We start from the raw sequence: 21,515 nt of genomic DNA on the forward strand, positions 1-21,515 counted from the left end.
ATGATCTAGGATTTGGTATACTGTAGACTTAGTTTATTTACTTTATTTGAGACTAACCAACTGCGCAATAGCTATTGACCCTTTTGCATCGTGTATGCAAAAACAAGTGCTCTCTCTACTCACTTCCTTTTCTCTCATAACCCTACACACAGATAATTAAATAAATCTGGTTTGTTTTAGAGATAAAGAAGGGCATGAAGTTTATTCAACACCACCTCGCACGATTTAATTTAACATATATATATAACTTATAATATAAGGATAATCGCTATAAAACTTGGAGGTGTTGGTCTGATTTGGAACTTGGTATCTTCGAATAAATTATCATAATATTCATTGGGCTATCTTCGCTCTATACTAATATTCTGTGATATATAAAAATAGGACATAGTTTAAGTCTCCATATTGTACTAATCGTATCTCAAGAATGAAATATCCAACCGTGACGAATGAAACGGTACTGATACGTGTCATTGAATATCTTGATATGTATTTTATGTATATTTTTTTAATGTAAACGCCACATGTGTATCCAACATCCTCATTGGAGCAGCGTGGTGGAATATGCTCCAAACCTTCTGCTCAAAGGGTGAGGAGGCCTTAGCCCAGCAGTGGGAAGTTTACAGGCTGTTAATGTTATGTTACTATAAACGAACTATTAAAAAAGAGAATTTGTATCATTGGAAAGATACTGTGCCATAAATATGCATACATAAATGTAAGAATTTCATAAGAAATAATTAAAATAAAAAGTCAAATAGTGCCCGTTTTGACATTTCACGACCAAATTCACGGTTACCTACATTCAAGTATCGAATGTTCTTTCAAACGATTTTTTATTTAGGGAACTTCAAAGTTCTTTTTTTTTAATTACAATAATACATAACTTTAACACATTAATGAAAATGTACTTTTTAAGATAAAACTTCTTTAGCTCAATGACATTTAAATTTCAACATCTCTATCAAAAGCTGGTGACGCAAATGGTTTAATTTTTGTCACGTATGTTGAATCGCGCGTGTTTTAATTGTTTTATTCAACATTACTATTATTTATCTGTATCAAATAAATTCCGTTTTAGCAATTTCATTATGATATATTAGAATTATCTGAACTCGTAACAGCAATACAATCAAATGATTGACTGCAAATTAATTATTATCATATTGGAAATTGCAATCTAAATGAAATCGACACCACATCGTATGTACCATCCGTCACTGTTTCTCTAAACACAGTGGGAATCAATCACTCAATTGACTTTGAATAATATCTTCAAGATTCTAGATACTAAAACATATCATTAGACGCTTACCGTAGAGCAGACGTTATGAGCTTTTAAAAGCTTATAAATACCGGCCAAGGAATTAAAAAGTCCGAATCGATTGTCACGATAGATAGAATTTCATATCCAACAGTTTTATAATAATAATAATTTACTTTTCGAACTAGAGTAAGCTTCGCGTAAGCTGATAAATTGAATAGTTTTTAGATGTTGCTTGGTATGTTTCAAATTGCGACGTTTTGTGAGCGGGTGGCACGTGTACTAATGCACATAAAATATTCACTCAATTGGTTTGAAAAGTCTTAAAACTTGGGAGTATATTGAAAAGCACAATCCGAACAATCTCTAGACGACTGACAGCCTTGTCCTCTTTCAATACTCCTCAATAATAAAGTAGTTAAGGCTAATACAGACATTAGACACCACGGTTTCTAAATACGATAATAATAAAATCTAATTAAATATTAATAATTATGTAATTTATATTTATGGTAATATTTGAAAAGTAAATATTTGTCACTGTGTATTGAATTCATTTTTATCCATCAAATCGTATGTTAGCTGCAAGTCCATTCGCGGCTTAAAATTAATAATACGAAAAAATTATATCCTTGTTTATAGTGTGTACATATCCTACTTTAAAGATAAAAAAAAAAAATGAAAAAAAATATTACAATTATGAATAAATAAAACGTTCGTTTGTGGGAGCTTCGGTTCGGAAAAATATCTTACTAATTATCCCTTGGGAATCTTTCAATATCTCAAGATAAATATTCTATATTTTGATGCGCAATATAACTTATTACCACGCCAAGATTAATTATAATCTATTCAGTCGTTTCTAACGGAAAATTTTTAATGAGAAACTATGAAACAAATTCAATTTCAAGTATAATTTTGTAATTGTTGCTTAAAACTATATTTTTTTAAAAAAATATATTACAGAAGATCTTAATTATTTTAAAAAAGTAAAAGCTAAAAGTATGCTAGTGAAAAAACTGCCTACCGCTTTAAAGAGCATCGAATACCGGACAGTCTGAAGGGTCATGTGATATCATCCGTCGTATATGCAAATATCTAGAATATTCTAGACAGTCTGCGTACAGCATCTGCCTGCAGTCGCTATTTACTGTAAACATACCCGTTTAAATCCTGCTCTTGTTAATGATTCTTTAGTCAGATTATATAACTATTTTTTTAACTGGAACGTAAGTATATGACTTTTTTTAACTATGAGAGTTTTGTGGTGGAAATAATATATATATATTTTATTAGTCTGTAATTATTCTTCAATTTAAATTAAATAAATAATGTAGTCTTAAATGATATCCCAGTTCCTGTTTTATTGTCACTCATGTATTGCCTTAAAAATAAGCAGTGTAAGTATGTAATATTGTCCGCGATATAATATGCGTACCTTTCTTTTGATTGACTGGATTTGGATCACGATTGACAATTGAAGTTTGATTGTCTTAAGATGTTATGTACCTACCTTACCTTATTATCCTGTGTTATATTTATTTCAGAAGTATTAAATTAATTAAAAAATTGCCTTTATTAAAATGTGCCTTATGGTAAGTAGTCATCACCGTCCATAGACATTGGATCTGTAAAAAAACCACCCTTACACTGTCAATGCGTCTCTAGCCTCGAGTCTGTAATTAGACTAGTTTAGTCATTCTTCAAACCAGAATATAAAAAAAGTATTTTCGTTTGGTGGTAGACCGTTGAATATGACGTGATATGTGGGTGGGTGACTTACCCAGGCGGACTCGATCGAAGCAGAACCAAGCTATTCTTCGGTAAATACTAATATATTAATTTCCTTCATGCTTAAATGCATACAAAACAATTGAAAATTATGAATCCGACTGACGATCATGATGACACGACGTTTTTTGCTTAATTCTTACCGTAACCTACACCCAACTATTTTATAGTATAAATATAATTTATAGTATAAAATAATATTTTCGATCAATACAAATATAAAGACTGAAAAATTAATCACAACTCCGTTAAATTGGTTCTCGATTAAGTACAATTCCAAGTACGATTGTTGTAATGTGTTTGACAATTATAATCGATGGTATAGTCGCTATGACATTAACATGCCCACTATAATCAGTAGGATAATACGGATACTATTCATGTATAGGTTTTCTTTTAGTACTTCATAATTATACTTTATCTTTTTCGCTATCAGCGTCCTTAATAGTAAACTAAATATTCCTGGTCAGTTTGTCTACTGATAAAGATCCCTTCTAATTCCTCGTTCGATTAACAATTACAAGATAAACAATTACAAAATAATCCGGGTGAATAAAGAAGTCGTACATATAAAAAATACCAATAGAGAAACTACAGCCTTTGATTTTATGTCGAGATAGACTGTCAAATCTAAGAACGTGTAAAAATAGTGGCCAACAGTTGGCTACTGAGTAAGTGCACACTAGTAAAATAGTATTGACGTTTGGCGACTGTCAAGCGTAGTTATTTTGTAGTGGGACACTGTTAATGAAATTTAAATAACCAAAGACTACATCTTGGATCCTATGGCCCGGGCATTTAAGTGACAGCATACTTTGATGCTGGATGTCAATACCCTGTATGGAGCCACTTAGCGGTAAACTGTTATTTCTATCAATTTGCCTTGCTGATAAAATAAAAAAAATGTATATTTTGATTAATACGGTACAGCCAACATAATCATAATTTACTTTTCCAATAACGAAAGTTGATTACTTTCGGTTCGTAAATAAAGTTTATTTGTGGAAATTTTCATATAGAATTGTCGGGTTTAAACAGAATGTGTGGTGAACGTTTAACGTGCAATAAATTTGCATGAAGAGCAAAGGGACGGAACCAATCAAATAAATAACCAGAATAAGTTCAGAACAGAAAGTATGTGAGAAGTGAACCCCAATAATTTTTATTTAGAATCTTTTCATTCGAAATATAACCTTTTTTATATTTCGAATAATAAAGTATAATCTATGTATAAAAAATAATACATATATTTTAATTTTTTTTAATTATATTTTGTTTCTGATATTGTTTATTGTAAAACCACAGATAATAAAACTGCTTAAAGATTTTCATTTAATGAAGTAAAGTACGTGACATTTGGCATTACATTTTGCGCAGTTATGTGTAAATCTGCGCAAAATAAATGCCTACCTACGTGAATCGTAGAAAAAGACGAGCATTGAATATCTGATAATATATTTTGTTTCATTTATATTTCGAATTAAAAAGATTAATTCCTTTTCTTCATAATGAATACTAAAAAATCTATGTTAATTGTTGATGTTCACGTATTATATAAAAATGATTTATTCGTACAAACCATATATATTGTTCCCTTTTTTTAATCATGTATAAAATTCCCGGATAATATTGTCAATATGAGTTCGGATATACGGGGATAAAAAAATCTTAAATTGACAAGCCTTCAACGTCGATGACGAGTGATTTAACATATAGAAAGTCTGAAAAGCAGGGAACCATTATGTTATTAAAAGCTTTTATTTAACTTGCAATGTATGTATATATGAAGCAGATATCTTTAACCGATTTGGCTGAAATTTTGTATACACGTTAAGTTTGGATGACAATACACGATAAGCTGCTTGAAGTCCAATATGGTGGAACATTCGAGATGGCAGAATAGTTATATTTTATGCACTTCTGCAATATAGGTATCAAATGATAGGGCTCGAAGTGAGTCATTCGAAAAATAAAAACATACATAATCAGCCTGTAAATTTCCCACTGCTGGGCTAAGGCCTCCTCTCCCGTTGAGGAGAAGGTATGGAGCATATTCCACCACGCTGCTCCAATGCGGGTTGGTGGAATACACATGTGGCAGAATTTCGTTGAAATTAGACACATGCAGGTTTCCTCACGATGTTTTCCTTCACCGCCGAGCACGAGATGAATTATAAACAAATTAAGCACATGTAAATTCAGTGGTGCCTGCCTGGGTTTGAACCCGAAATCTTCGGTTAAGATGCACGCGTTCTAATGGCATGAGATGGCAGAATAGTTATTTTTTTATGCACTTATATAATATGGGTGTCAAATGAAAGAGGTTGTCAAGAATAAATTGAAAAATATTCTGACATCACTCTTAATCCAATATGACGGACTTTTGAAGTTTGTTTTGCTTTCGTATAGTATGGGTATTAAATAAAAGGGTTAGGTAGAACCCAAAGAGGGTTAGGTTAGGGTTAGAGTTGGGGTACATGTCAGTCACCTCCTCGTGGTGTACCCTGGGCAACGGGGCCGGCTTGAGCTTGCTCGTCGGCTAAGACTGGCGGGAGGGATGCCGCGGAGCTGCTCCTGGTACGTCCCTGATCGTCGTCAAGGCAGACCATGTAAATGGCATCGTTGGCTAGGAGGGAGTGGGAGGGCGCGCTACTCGAACCTCCCAGGTGTTTACACCGGCGGTCAGCGGCGGACCCTACCATCTTAACCGCCGCAGGGCGTAAGTTTCGTTGACGCCCAGCCTCCAGTGGCGGACTCAGGGGAGTTCGCCACATTCCCACGTGGAGGATGAGGAGGAAGGAAAAGACTAGGCGCCCACTCCATGAATATTCAGCCGCCTTACGGCGGTTGCCGCTGGTGGGGTCGCGGTTGCATGCCCTTGGCGATCCCGTGGCCTCAACACTCGGCGGCATGGTGGAAACCCGAGGATGGTTTTAGTGAGTAGGACAGGGCATTAGCATTAGCGTGCCCTGGTTTGGGGTATTAGATCCTGGTTGAGTCCCACATACCCGTCCCGGTCCCCCGACCGGGCGGTATGCGTAAATGCATTTCCTCCTCGTAAAACAAAAAAAAAGGGTTAGGGTTAGAAATATTTTTTAGGGCCAAGGGGATGTTGCGTTACACTGTAGATGTATCTAAAGGTCTGGTGAATGGTGCCATTGGGCATATTACTGAAATTATATGGCCCTGCTTCCGAAGAGCACAAATGTATGACACTGATTTATACCATCCGTCCGTATAGATTTCGGTAAAGACGGTGTTCACCTCATTCAGCCCAAGTCTGTGCAATTTCCAGCAAAATATAGTCACGGAAACGTGGAACGAAGAATGCTGCCACTTATATTATGCTGGGCTTGCGCAGTACACAAAATGCAGGGGAGTACTGTCGATCACGCCGTTGTTTATTTAGGCAAGAAGCTCTTTGCTTCTGGTCAAGCATACGTGGCCTTAAGTAGGGTAAAATCATTAGAAGGTCTTGTTATTGAAGATTTCGACTGTTCGAAATTTACCGGCAAACGACCTTGATTTGAAGCTTTTATGATTAAAGAAATTGTGTATAATGAGGTTATAAATTGATAGTTAAAATTTTAAAGGAAAATTTTATTTTGACTAATAAGTTTCTTGTTGAAAATTTCTTTTAATGTTTTTAACTCTTTATTAAAAAACCCTGAAACACGTTCACTGCATAATTAGGTACAAGATAAACTATCTTGTACCCTTTCAAACACACACAAAAATATCATCAAAATAGGTCCCGCCTTTTTTTAATTAAAAATTTAACAACTACAAGTAAATTTGTTTATCTCTTTACTAATAAACTTACATTAACGGAATTAAAAGTTTTAAATAATAACATGTTGACAACATAATTTGTTGTTTTTAATTGTCAATTAGAACTGCCATCTAAAATAGTTTTTTGTGCCCAGGGCTCTTATAAGAACTTTATTAACGAACGCCAACTGGACCGAGATTTTTAAGAAAAATAATCGCTTTGTCCTTTTTAATTTCGAATACTATTACTTTTATATCCAAACGTACAGAAATCAAATCAATTCTTTATCTTTTACTTGGTTTGTTTATATTTAAAAAGTATTAAAACTATATTCTTAAATTACAATTATATTTTAATGGTGGAAGATATTTCCAGTTTTTTTCTTATGACCAATAACATAAAATTTGACTAAAATATAAATTATATTAAATATTATGTTTAGTCTTTTGTCAAATTTGAATACAATAGTCTTCTTATTATCATAATTATACTATATCCCCAGCGAGGCTTTTTAAGCTTCAACCCCAAGCCAAAAATTATACAGCATAAAACTAGAAATTTTGTCGTATAATAATGAAGCTATGAGAGTAAAAAAATATACATGTTTAAATCTATATAAAACGAAGCATAAAAAAGTATTTAAAAGTAGTTTAGAAGTATTAAAATAATTACTAAGCTAGCGAGCTAGTCTAGACGCAAGTCTTATCCAAGCGACAATATTATCGTGAAACCCGGCTTAATGTGAATATACGTTATTATATTCTAAGAATATGCAGCGTAATATAGTTTTAATTTCAAAGTAAATGACCTGGCGGTGTGGACAAGGATATAAAGGGCGGACAAAGGCAATGGGGTTGCTCTGATAGGTATCCTGTACGGTTGGGCTTTGTGCCAGCCACAGGCTCTACTCCACGGTATAATAGTTGTGCAATATTTGACACAAGCAAATCGAAATGTTTCTTAAAAAGTGCCTTATATAATGCCATGTAACATATACTAAGCGTCGAATTACAACTATATGTATATCTCGGTCTAAAATCAATATTATTCTTGGACATTTCGTTATTGCTTTTTTATTTAAGTTAAAGTTAATTATGACTCATTGAGTGTAAATTGCCTTTTGAAATTAAGGGCGATAGCAATTGGAAAAATGTGTAAATCAAATAGCGTCCATGTGTTGTTTCTCATTAGCTGCTATTGATAGCAAATTAAGGACGATTTTCGCGTGGCTTTTTATTAAAAACTGATGCCTCATCATCGGGAAACCCAGACAGGGGTAGACGAAGACAGCATTCGTGATTCGCTTCGTTATAGACGAAGTTCTCTTGCGTTGCGTTTTAACAGCACCGCGCATGCGTTATTCCGCCTCCTTCCTCCCTTTCCAACTCGCTTTATACGGTCTCCGTCCTTCTCGCTCCCGGGAGGGTCGATATATACGACGCTAGGTACGCGTACTGTGTCGTACCAACCAACTAGTACGCAGGTTTCTGGCGTCTAGCACAAACGTCAGTAGCGAGACGGGAACCAGAGCGCTTCATCGCGGCCGCAATCATGTCGCGTGCCGTGCTTTTTATTAGTGTTTTTACGATATTTTTGGACGTCCTGCAAGCTAGCCAGGTAAGTTTAGTATTTATTTCGGCGTGTTTTAGAGTATATTTTTGGATACAGCACTGCGGCGAGAAGCCGGGGCCTTTAAGTCTAAAATCGATTAACGCGCTTAGAAATGTTTTTAAGCCAGGCGTTAAATAGAGTAACCGGCTGTTTTCAGTTGCAGATACCATAAAAGTTTATTGACGGTAGTTCCTACCTCATGTTTTTTTTGTTACTTTAATAAATGTAGAGATTGCGTAATATAAAACGTAAGGATCATGTAGTTTTCAAGTATAAAGACGACCTGCTATATCACCGGCGAAATGCAGTAATAGTTAATGCAGTAACGAGCCGTCATTTCGTTGTTTTATAATAAAGGTAGTTTTTGTTATAAATATATGCAATGCTACGGAAAATTATAGACGTAATAAATTCACCCTAATGATTTAACTATCCTTGTAACTCTTAATATAACATACTTTTGGAATGGGTAGTTTTATTTAAAAATTAAAGTAATAATAATAATTATTAAAAACGATACAACGGGTATACTTTTATTGTAATAGGTCAAAAACGACTGTTATTAAAACTAGAAGGAACATAAGATATATGTACCTTCTAGTTTTAATAACAGTATTGTATTAATTTTAATAAAATATTGAGAAATACTAAAAAATCCATAAAAACTATGGTTTTTTTTTTTTTTTTACATAACTATCTAACTAATATTAAAAAGGGTACATGATTATTTTAAGTTTAGATTTGTATGGATCTCACTATCAAGGAACTGAAGAAAATTGGAAGCCGTCGGCACCGAAAGTCCGCCCATGATAGAGCAGCAATGAGTCAGACAATAATGTAACATAATATGTATTAAAAAACACATTCAATGGATACAAAAAAAAATATAAATAGTAAAAAAAAAGCAATAAATATTCCTTATACTTCTAATTTACTGAGACCAAATTAATCTCTTCTTAAATGACAAAGATATCATTGAACACATTTCACATTATTTTTACAAGAAATGTTTTACTAAAATGACATAAACATTTGAATATATTCTTATTTGAAATTATTATATACACAGATTTAATTAAGTATATTTTAAAATTGATTTTCCGAAAAATTCAATAAGTACAGTGTCTTAATAATTCTGTTGTCCAAATATAGTCTACATATACCTTTTTATTAATAACGAATTAAGATTATATTTCGTAATGGAAACTATAATATCCTAGACATCGCGCTATATATATTACGCAATATTACGTTAGGAACCTTTATTTTTTACGTTAATTTCATCGTATAATACTAATAGCAGCTTCGACTTCTATACTTCTGAGCTCTTTCCTACTTAATTATATTTCTCTGAATTAATTACTTAATTTATACAAGGAGCTGGTTCATTAGGTCGGACCGGTAGTTTTGTCGCAGGCTCTTGCTGTTTTAACATAGTATATATGTAAGTACATCCGACACATTTGTCGAAACTATACTTTTTGATCAAACTTGATTCAGCTTAAATTCGAACTATGTATGTTCATATTAGTGGATCAGTTCTAAGGATTATAAACCTGCACATTTAAGAAGAGGATAGATTGATGACGATGACTCGCGTAATTGTCATTGGTATATTTCAAAATATCAATTTCGATCGTTCTAGTAGTTTGAGCGTATATCTTCGCTTATTCGTCTGCAAAATAGAATTATTCGTTCTTTTCTGAAGCAGTAATAAAATGATATATATTCTGAAGGAAATAGAACAAAAGACGGCGTTCATTTAAAGTCGCCTCACGTTCGTGCGCTAAGTTCTTATTGATTACGATTCTCCATAACTCCAACTACATTCAGATCGATGGGTTTCCAGGTGGCATTTACTTAACCTTACCCCGTATCATTTTTTTTTCTTTTTCATACTTTAATGATTTTTTTTTAATTTGGTAATAAACCTTTTGCTATTTGGGATTTAATAACGATTGATCTCACCACATTGATCTTTCTGTCACAATTGATTTGACATTCGAAAGAAGATATAACATTGTTTAATTAATCATCCTCTAAAAGCAATTTTAGGTAAAGCCGTTCATATAACATAACAGAATAAGGATAAAATTGTAATAATATTCATCAAAAATTATTTTATTTTCCATATATATTTAAGATGTACTACATTTTGTAAAGTTTATACTGGAATTTATATATTGAATTCTTTGCACTTCAACTTTTTGGAAAGCTGTCATCACCGGCGGACGAGAGCTTTCGGAGCTTTCGGTTTTGAGCGTCCGGGTAAACGCTATATAAACGTTTATGTGAAAAGAGGAAATTGATAAAACTAAAAAATCTCTACACTATACAACTTAATATTAAATCTTTAGCTTCAAGTTTTATAAAATATTTTTCGGAAAAGTGGGATTTTAATAATCAATGATAAAGATAAACAGAGCGACTGCATTATCTAGGTGGAAATTATATAATATTACCTGTATGTTATCTATGTTAGTAGACACGGTATATCATATATATTAACATAGATTAATATAAACCGTTTTAAGACTAAATATTTTAATTTTTTATAAAAATAATTGGAAGTTATTTCAAATGTTTTATGTTTGTTTTAAAAAATAACCGACTTCAAATTTAAATGAGTCCGAACGCGACGTTCGAAACAAAAAATATACATATATCAGTTAGTTTATAAATGACGGAATTCAGAGGTAACAAACATAGAAAACTATACAAGCGAATGGATAACCTCCTTTTTTCAGAGGGTTAATAATTAGTTGTATTTGAAATAATTTCAGAACGTTTCAATATTATGTACATATATGTGAAACAAAAATATTTCGAAAATCGAAAATTTACTTAAATCCGTTGATAATTTTATTACTTCAGCTTTAAAGTTATTAACGGCTTAGCACTCGCGTTCGTTTATTAAGCTATTACGTAAGATCTGCTATATGACCACGCAGATGTTAATGTTAGTAGATCCTAAACTCTCAAGTTTTAGTGCACATTTACGAGCAGGCTTGTGTGCCTAACTGTTGACCGAGTCTAGTTGAATAAAGCTACTGTTATGCTCGTACAGTGAGTGTCTCTTAACCACAAATCCTACAAGTTAAATATGACTTTAATCTGATTGATTATATTATAGCCATCGTTTTTGTTTGTGCACAAATGTTTGCACAACCACAACCAAGATGCTTTTACTCACTCTTAATTCGAAGGGAAACCCAAACCAACATGACAGGTGGATCATGTGTAACATTAAATGGTTTACGTTATTTTTCTAACTTCTACTATGGAGAAGTTCTTGACAGAAGAATCAATTATTTCGATTCAGGATTTAAACCCAGACCTATAATATATGGTATATATACCGTCGAAGCTGCTTTTGCTATATATTATGTAGTCATTGAAGTTATAAGTAACAATGAAGCTCATGTCATTGTAGAATTTGTTATCTTGAATTAAACAATGTAAATGATAACTCGACGATTGTAATTTTGACTTTATGCAGAATTTTTTTCTTGGTCTTGCAAGCTCGTCTAGGTAGGTAACACCAGATATTCTACCGCCAAATAGCAGTACTCAGTATTGTTGTATTCCGGTTTGAAGGGTGAGGGAGCCAGCGGAACTACAGGCACAAGGGACGTAACATCTTAGTTCCCAAGGTTGATGGCGCATTGGTGATGTAAGGAATGGTTAATATTTCTTACAACGCCATTGTCTATGGGCAGTGTTGACCACTTACCATCAGGTGGCCCATTTGCTAGTCCGCCTACCGATATCATAAAATAAAACTTACGTAAGAGACCTGCATCGTTGATTCTCTTTTCTATGAAATGAAAGTATTTTTTTCATTTATAACGAAGAGTTTTATGCTATGACTTATAATTTTATATAATCGAACAGGAATTGTGATAAGGAATCCATATATTTTTTTTAATAAATACTTTTTAAATTTTGCTTATTGCTTGGAAAGCTATCGTTTAAAAAATAAAAAGTTAATTGAATTTAGTAATTATTCTTATTATGTATCTGATTAATTCCAGCAATTATGAAATAAGAAATATGTAAAAAATATTTAAAGATATAATTCATTTCCGTGGATAGCATAACCAGGCGGATATTATTAATAAGTTTTATAATAAACTCTTTTTAATCGATAACGTACGAGGATATTTGAAAAAGGAATACAAATTTAAAAAAGCAATAGTACTCCTTATAGAATATAAAAAAATCGTTAATCACATTATTTATACCTTGAAAAGTGAAATAAGCTTAACATAATTAATTGGCGGTGCTTGAATGTGTCGAGCACATTGAAGGCATTAATGAGGGCGCGGGAAAAGCGCTACTTTTTTCAGAATATTGATGGAGTTTATTTAAATAAGAAATCCTTTACTGTTACCGTGAATCCGTTAAAATACGGTAATAGCGTTCTTTTTATACACATCACTTCCATAATGGGACATTCGTTAGTTACTTTAGCAAAGGTAATGTATTTTACGTTTAATTGCTTTACCTAATTCATATTACATAAAATATTATTTATCTGTGACGCGTAGGTATGACATACAGACGTTTCAACCCTGAATTTTATTTTTTTTAAAGTTATTTTATTAATAAATATTTTACCTCAAGAAATAAAAGTGTATCATATAAAGAAGTTTTCATGTTACTCACGTGCGGCGTAAATGAAGAAAACTTTTGTTTATGGCCAGTAAAAATACTATAAAGCATTGGAGAGAGCGTAAACTATACTCGAAAAGCCTAACAAACTGCTTTTAAAACTTGATATCGAGGCAACAGTAATAATTATAATTAACCCAATTAATATTTCTCGTCTTATAAACATATTTCGTAGAGCACATTAGAAATAATTTATTATGTATTTAATATAGGTCAAATATTTTCTTTCGTTATTAGTGATGTCAAAAATCAATTTCGTTTTAATATGTTTCTTATCGACTAAAGTTCAGTATTCGATGTTTACGAAATTCAATGATACAATCAAGTTCAGTAATAGAATAAAAGAATAATCTTATTTCCCAATATCTGAAATCGGATTTACTTAAATTATACGAAAGTGAAGTATATTTTTCTGACATTGTTAACTAAAAGTCGGCTTTGATGGGATTCAGCGTGGCACTTTTGAAACGTTTTTATACCGGTTCTTACTTTGTACGGATTTACGGGCGTAAGCAGGCCCAAATATCATTACCTTTACGCTATTATTACGACCATTGTTTTAATTTTCGACTCGGCTTTTATTTTGAATTGGATCAAATTTTACGGAGCATATTTCATCCTGTCGAGAACCGGTGTAATATTTAACTCCTGAAAACGTTTTATTAGCTTCATTCGCAATAACCACTACATTTGAAATGCAAATTGCAAACAAGCAAGTACATTCTATGCTCTATCGTAACGCATACATATATAGGAATATACTGTACCCATATATATTTATACGGAAAGTAACAGCTTGTAAATGTACAACTGTTGTGCTACGGTCTTCAGTGAAAACAAATGCTCCTGAATTTCGTCTGACTCTTGCGTGTAGGTATTGTGAAATTTCTGAATGAAATTTCTTATTTGAAAGATCATGTCGACGTCCATACGGGATCTTAGAAAATATAATATCTTATAGTCAAAGAATTAAAGGAATACTTTATAATGATTGTTTAGGTTTAAATATGTAATTTGACTTTGTAATTCATTGGACAACATTTAGTTGTACTAGATTTTTTGAATTTTAATTTTGAACTTAATAAGACATGCAAATCGCAAACCATTTAATAATGGGCGTACATATTTTGTAACTTATGTATAAGCTATCTCATTATATAATATACTATAATTCTTCTTTAGTACTTTTACTATTTATAACACATTCTATAATTGTCATATTTTAGTTATATAAAACACAATATCGGGTAGAAATTCTATTAAATAAACTTCAATAGTTATCTTATTTACTTCGTCTTTATTTCCCAGCTAGGCTTGACTAGTTGTCTAGCCTTTATTATATTTAGTAATTGGTAATCTCCGAAAATATTAATATTATCGCGCCGAGGTAGGTATTTATGTCTGAATCGATGGTAGATTTTTGACAATCAATAAGTGTTATGTTGAAAAAAGATCGATTTGGTTGGTTTAGTTGACTAAATATCGTCCGACACTTTTATATTTTTTTAGTATTACGACACTTTTTAAACTGAAAGCCGTGTCTTTAAAAAGTAGATTTTGTATTACATTTTGTCATTTCGTACCAAGATATTTAATTCTATTTTAATAATATTTCTAACAATAAAAGTTATATGACGTATAAATTTATACTTTCGCTAAGTTAGCAAAGCTGTACTTAGCCTAGAATTTATAACTTAGAATGCTTCTATGATATTAAATATGTATTTTTAGACGATTTTTCAAATGATAGCTATAAAAGATTATGAAATAGTTGATTTTTTAATATAGATTTTCATATGTTTACTTAACTAATATTGGAGAATACGTAGTCATTGTCCTTTTGAATTTTGCAGCAATCGCCGTTTATTTAAATGTGAAAATGTCTCCATTTATGAATATCTTTATTGTAAATATATTTGTAGATGTGAATTTTATTTTATAACAAAATAAAAAAATTGATAATACAATATTAACGTATTAAAATTCAATAAATAAGATTCATCGATATAAGTTTGTTAATATGGGAATTACTAGGACTAATGATTAACGGCCTTGCTTATAAAAATGTTTAAACAATGATCTATCTCTTTCACTCATCACGGATTTGTCATTCGAAAAAAGTAGACGGTATTGTTTACATTTTATAGAGATAAAAAAATATTTTCGTTCAGATAAGAGTTCTTAAGAATATACAAATTTTGTTTTATTTACAAGTATTTATCTACTAGTGTGTGTAAGACCGCCGATACTCGTTAGGCTTTTTATAGCCTAACTAGTTTATAGACAAGTTTTTGTGCACCTGCAATGCGCTTAATTTGACCTCTTGGCGAGATGAGCTTATTGATAAAACTACACAAACATTTGTATAAAAGGTTTATCGTGGAGAATTATATAAAGAATCTTGTTATTTATTTTTTAAATTACAATTTAATTTTTAAAGCTTATTCGAAAACGGTATAAATTTTTTTTAATTTATTAGTATATTTTTTGTTTTTATTTTAATTTTAATTGGCTCTTGGCAAAACTAAAAAAAGCCTTACAATTCTTAATATGATGATAGGAATTTCGTAGTTCATATTAAAACTAACGTGTATAAAAAATATTTTGATAATATTTTGATATATTATTGTATAGAATAGAAAAACAAAAATAATTTTTAATATGCAGTATATCATAGATATAAAAAATCATATTCATATTATCTTCAGCCTCTATTTTCTAGAATAAAGAAAGAGATTTGTCTTTAGTAGAACACAATTAAAACATCCTCAAATTAAAAAAAAACCGGGTATTGTATTATCGACTACCGTGCAACAATGATTCCGTAAATAGACGGAACAACTAACATTATTGGCATTCCGGTTAAGATAGGTTTAACCTCCTTTCTGTGGTACCGTCCAGGGATCTATTACCACAAACCGAAACCAACAATGATGTATATAGCTAATAAAAAAATTAACGCAGATTATATATAGCACAAGTAACAGGTAAAAAGAGATTGTAAAATAAATTCATAGAACTTTATATTTAATAGCAAACGTTGAAATATGGAACGGTTCTTTAAAGTTTAATCTCTATCCGCAAGATGGAACCGTATTAAGGCTTGAGACGAGATGAGCCACGAAATTGGCGAGCTGGGACTAATGCGTAGCTCACGGTTGTTCTATTTCGTGAGAAGGCCCGAGAGACTTTGAATATCATACGCGAGACATATTTGATATTGGATGAATTTATGAATATGAATTGTATTTAAGTTTCGTACGTTAACTAAGTTTTCGTTTTAATTATAGGCTTTTGAGGTTTCATAAAAAACAGTTGTATAAAAGCGAATTGGTTTTTCAACTCACGTTAAAAGGTAATGTTATAATAAATTAAATATTAAAAAATGATGACTTTGTTAGTATGATCTCAATGAATAAGCGGTTTTATGATTGATGTTTACCGGTATTCTTTTCATTCTATTATCATAATCAGAAATCGTTTTATAAACCTTAGTTTAGTAAAAAGAGTAAATAATTCACATACGACCATGAATCTAATCGAAGACGACTGTATACATAATAAGTACATTTTTTTATAGATAAATATTTAAAGATGCGAGCATATTTGATATAACACGATGTCCGCCGGTTTCAAAGCCCGAAGCCTCCTTGAGACGTATTCAGCGGAACTTTACAGTAGTTTGCATGTAGTCTTTTGTTCGCAAAGTGCGCTTGGGAAGATACGTATGGACGGAGTTGGGTGCAGCGACTATTTTATTTCCCCCATTCCACCCTTTCACAATGATATCACAATTTACCTACAAGACATTCGCGTTTTGTACGGACTTGTAATTTCTATTCTCCTTTCTTTCGTCGTCTTATTGTTTGACGTCGGTATATAAGGTCTCTTTTAATTGGCATCATTTCGTTTTTGAGATCTTTTTTTCAGGAAGTTATTTTCGTAGCATTTTAAAGAAAATGTACGATGAATGGGAGATGCCGATGTCTTCTTGTTGGGACATTTTTAGATAGAGAAGAGCGTAAGACGTTCTTTGGTCATTTGATATACAATTGATTTTTGTCATGTACATATGTCATTTAGAATTATATTATAATGTTTATTTTCATGTTAGCTAATTCATATTATATCGTTGTTTTAATATTATATACGGAGTTTGAAATAGCCGTTAGCCTTACATTCAAATTTCGAATGCCCATCTTTCACATAAATCTTTCTTTAATATTTTACATTGTAACCATAGTATTGGATGTGCCGTATCATACTACGTCAGTACATTAAACTTTTCTTCGCATGTAGGCCACAGCTGCCTGCACCATTGTAGTCTAAGAGGATTACTTGCTGCCTCCGCTGAAACGTGGCGAACATCATTTAAAAGGATTTTTCATAGTAATTTCTCTTCGCTTCACGTGTTGGTACATGAACGAAAAGTTTTATATAAAATGGCTTTAAGTTTTTATCACATTTAATGTAATGTGTGCTATAGGCATTTCGGGCGTTGAGAACAATTATATAATTAGGAAGCTTAAAAACCAAATTCAACCACCGTGTAAGGAGTTTTGAGACGGAAAGCCTCAAGGTTTGTTGCTAAGTAGCTGAAGCGTGTGTTTTTGAGGAAGCACGGCTTAAAATTTTCGCAATTTTTAATATGGTTTTAAAATTTATAACAAGAGTGAAGAGTTTTTCAAACTTTAGTTTCACATTAGAAATACATTCATTTATATAATATAAGCATTTACGTTATTTACGAAATAGTTTTGAAGTAAACTAAAATAATGTCTTTAATAAAAAAAGATTATGATTTTTTTATTCGATTGATATTGAATATTATGATTTTTCTTTGAAACATTTTATCGATATTTACAGATAGATCTAATTGTAAATCATTCAAGATATTTTTAACTTTGTACTATAATTTATACATTTTATACATTACACTTGACGACTTAACATAAGCAAAGCCTCAGGTGATAACTATTAATCCATAATTTGCTTAAAATGACTACAGAATGCATAAAAACAATTAATTAATCTTATCTAACAAATTTTACATGTATCATGATCTCAAGTTGAATAAATCGCAGTTACAAGTTTCGTAATGGCTATTAAAACGTCTAACATTCTATACAAATGCCACGTTAATCGATTAAACTTTTCTCAAGGACAACGGTACAGAATAATCTAGATCAGACCCGTCCTTGTCCTTTTATAAGATTACTATCTACTATCGAGTACCGTATAGAGAAATAAATGATAATGTAATCCACTCGATTTTATATCTTGTCTTCATGGAAATAAAGTACAGTTTTACATAATTCTATTTATCTCATTAGTTTTATAAAAACTACTACTATGTACTACAAGATGCCGATGTACCCTATGAGTTGGTAAAAAGTTATATTGGTTGTATGCGAAGGGTGTTTTTGCGTTGGTTCCCAGGCTTCGAAGCATCTTAGGCGTCACCTGTGCGACTAGAAAGGCAAGTTGATCGGTTTTTTGTTTCTTTCTTATCGGTACGGTAATACGAGTTGGAAATCATCGGAATAATGATTTAAAAGACCCTTTTCTTGTAATATTTGTAAAAATATCCGACTCATGGAAATACGAGGGAAATATTTTATTTCAATCCGAAGTGGAGCGACAACTCGGTTCCGAAATATTAATCTGTACTAATATTATAAATGCGAAAGTAACTCTGTCTGTCTGTTTGTCTGTTGCTCTTTAATGGCCAAATACTGAACCTAAATTAATGACATTTGGTATGAAGGACGCTTGAACTCCAAGGAAGGACTTAGGCTATTTTTTTAATCTCGTGATCTCATCGATACATTTTCTCCATGATTTCTTAAATTCATTAAAATCAATATTTAGTAAGTCAAATTTATCGTCCTACCTATCCTAAAGGAAAGAAAGAATTTCGCAGCAGTGGGATATTTATGGGCTGTTACTGTATTTATAGTTTTAAAAATAGAATATTATAAAATATTAATGTTTACACAATTTTACTGATGAATTTTAGAAATCTGACCGAAGCGTCCTAAAATCCCAGAGTATAAGTACCAAGTCTCTCAGATATAGCCTCGAGGCTCGTCTTGCGGTAATCTAGTTGTAGCAACATAATACTCCGTAGCAGTTAATTGAGTCAGCGCCACAAAATGTCCAATGGGCCAGCAAATACAGCCTTCTGCTCCGCTTGACGACCTAACATTGATAGCTATACGACGAACTAATCCTCTGAATTTTATTCCACGCCGGGGTCCGTGAAAAATGAATTTTGAGGTTGTTCACCGCCCGGAGGAGGGTAAATTGAGGTTGAATAATTTACTTTTCGCTGCTTCTTATTGCGTGCTTATTTGCCTCTCGACTCAGCGAATTTATTTTTGAAGAAAATCAACTTGGCGTTGTTACGAAATTATTATTTTGTTTCTGTTGTTATATATATAGAGATATAGGTTTAAGTAAGTTTATTTATTAGCAAAGTACTTAAATTACAGGCCGTGATGGGCAGTGTTGGGCAAAGGCGTCTTCTGTTAAGATGATTTTATAGAGTATTACACCACACTGTTTAGTGCGGTTCGATGGATACTCATGTTGATATTTTTCATCAACACCGAGCACCAGATGAACTCAAGTATATGAAAACTCAGTGCTGATTGTCTCGCTTTGAACTAGAGACCTTAACCTAAGACTCACTTGTTCAATTCAAGGAATGAAGCCCTTAGTTGATACTTCCAATAATTTTGAACGATTATGTCATTATGACAAAGTCCCTTACACAGCTAATTTATCTAAACTACAGTAGATTTTTACGCATTGTTGAAATAAAACTAACAATACGTTAATAATAATGATGATACTGTCACAGTAATGTTACAAACATACCCGCCCTTTGATAATAATTCAATAAATTCCACTATTGTCGTATAACAACATAATAATGTACATATAATGCCTGATATATAATTGCTTGACAATATTAGTTCTATAATTCGGTTCGCTTGAACATAGACAGATTAACATTATATATACCTACATAACCTAGAGAGCTAAGTGATGGTATTTACTAAGAGCATACAGCAATCCCGTAGGGTGTGTATTTGGTTAGAGCACAGCTTCTCACTATGTACCGGTCGAGTAGCTTCTAAGATTCATTGGATATTCAGTGGTCTATATAACACAAGCTACGATTTCAGTCTAGGTATTTGTCTACTATAGTAAACAATGATTGGATTGAGACAAGATTTGAATCTGTGGTAATATTGAAAACAATTATCAGAAAATATGTTTTTATTTATCTGGAATAGATATACTTTTAGTTATTTTTTATACTTATATACAATTAAAAAGTAATGTCATATACCAATTACTTCATGAGAGACTGTTCGTTCTTATAATATACAGATCGTTTTATAAAAAAGTAAAAGTAACAGTCATAAATTTCCCACTGATGGGCTAGGGCACGCAGAATAAGACTCCAAGGGGCTTTAATTAATACATTTGATAGTATGTTATCAAACAAGTTCATGTTCCCTCGACTTGTTTTTCTTCACAAGGTTAAATATTATAAACAAAAATTAAGCACATCAAAACTCAGAAATACTTGCCGGCCTTGTGCTTTTAAACATAACGTATAATAAAGAAAACGAAATTTATTTTTATTTATTGCTTAATTACGTAAGTAACATCCTCCGTTTGTTTCGAAATTTTAATTAATGGTTTTATGTAATAAATTATGCTTGCAAATTCTGTTTTACTTCAAACACCTTTATATTATATAAACGAAGCATACGATATAATATACATAATAATAAATAATATATGAATATTATATACGTAAGGAATTAATCAAACGAGCTCCATAAGCTGGTGACTCAATCCTGTTGAGCTGAGCTGTATAATAAACCCTTTGAAAACAACGTCATATTTTTGATATATGACAGTTTATCTGTGATACATTCTAAAATCTAAAATAAAAAAAATCATATTTTCTATTTCCATGAATAAATAACAAAATTCAATAAGCCTAAACTGCGTAGGTATACTCTATGTATGATGACCTCAATCGTATAGAAAGGATATGTAATTAAGCTATTCAATTAGAGAAGCAAATTACCTCAGTCAGAGACTCCAATCATACGTATAGTCAGCAAAACCGAATTAACTTCCGATCAATGGTATATTGAGATCACCAGAACTCCGGTTTCTATAGCTCATACATATAAGAGCTATATTTGAGTTTAGACATTTATATACTAATTCAATATGAAGTGTTTAACTTGACGTCAGTATATATTTTTTTTAATTATCAAATGCTTAGGTTATATTACTTCTCTCAAGATATGATTACATCAATTTTATTAAAATAATTAAAAAACGATTTTCTTAAATTATAAAAAAAATAGT

The 21,515-nt window shown here is 31.8% G+C and overlaps 1 protein-coding gene across 4 annotated transcripts in view; it reads left to right on the forward strand.

Moving 5' to 3' along the window:
- The first annotated feature begins 8,290 nt into the window (after positions 1-8,290).
- LOC113399020 (amyloid-beta-like protein) overlaps positions 8,291-21,515 on the forward strand; it is a 116,478-nt gene continuing 103,253 nt past the window's right edge. For 3 of the 4 annotated variants that reach the window (XM_026638018.2, XM_026638019.2, XM_026638020.2), the window contains exon 1: positions 8,292-8,444. In XM_026638018.2, coding sequence (XP_026493803.1) covers positions 8,379-8,444 — 66 coding nt within the window. In that variant the 5' untranslated portion in view covers positions 8,292-8,378. Of the gene's footprint in view, positions 8,445-21,515 lie in introns of all 4 variants that reach the window. The other variant, XM_064217077.1, reaches the window with a different exon arrangement.

Source organism: Vanessa tameamea, chromosome 15, assembly GCF_037043105.1.
Source record: "Vanessa tameamea isolate UH-Manoa-2023 chromosome 15, ilVanTame1 primary haplotype, whole genome shotgun sequence".
Classification (NCBI taxonomy): domain Eukaryota; kingdom Metazoa; phylum Arthropoda; class Insecta; order Lepidoptera; family Nymphalidae; genus Vanessa; species Vanessa tameamea.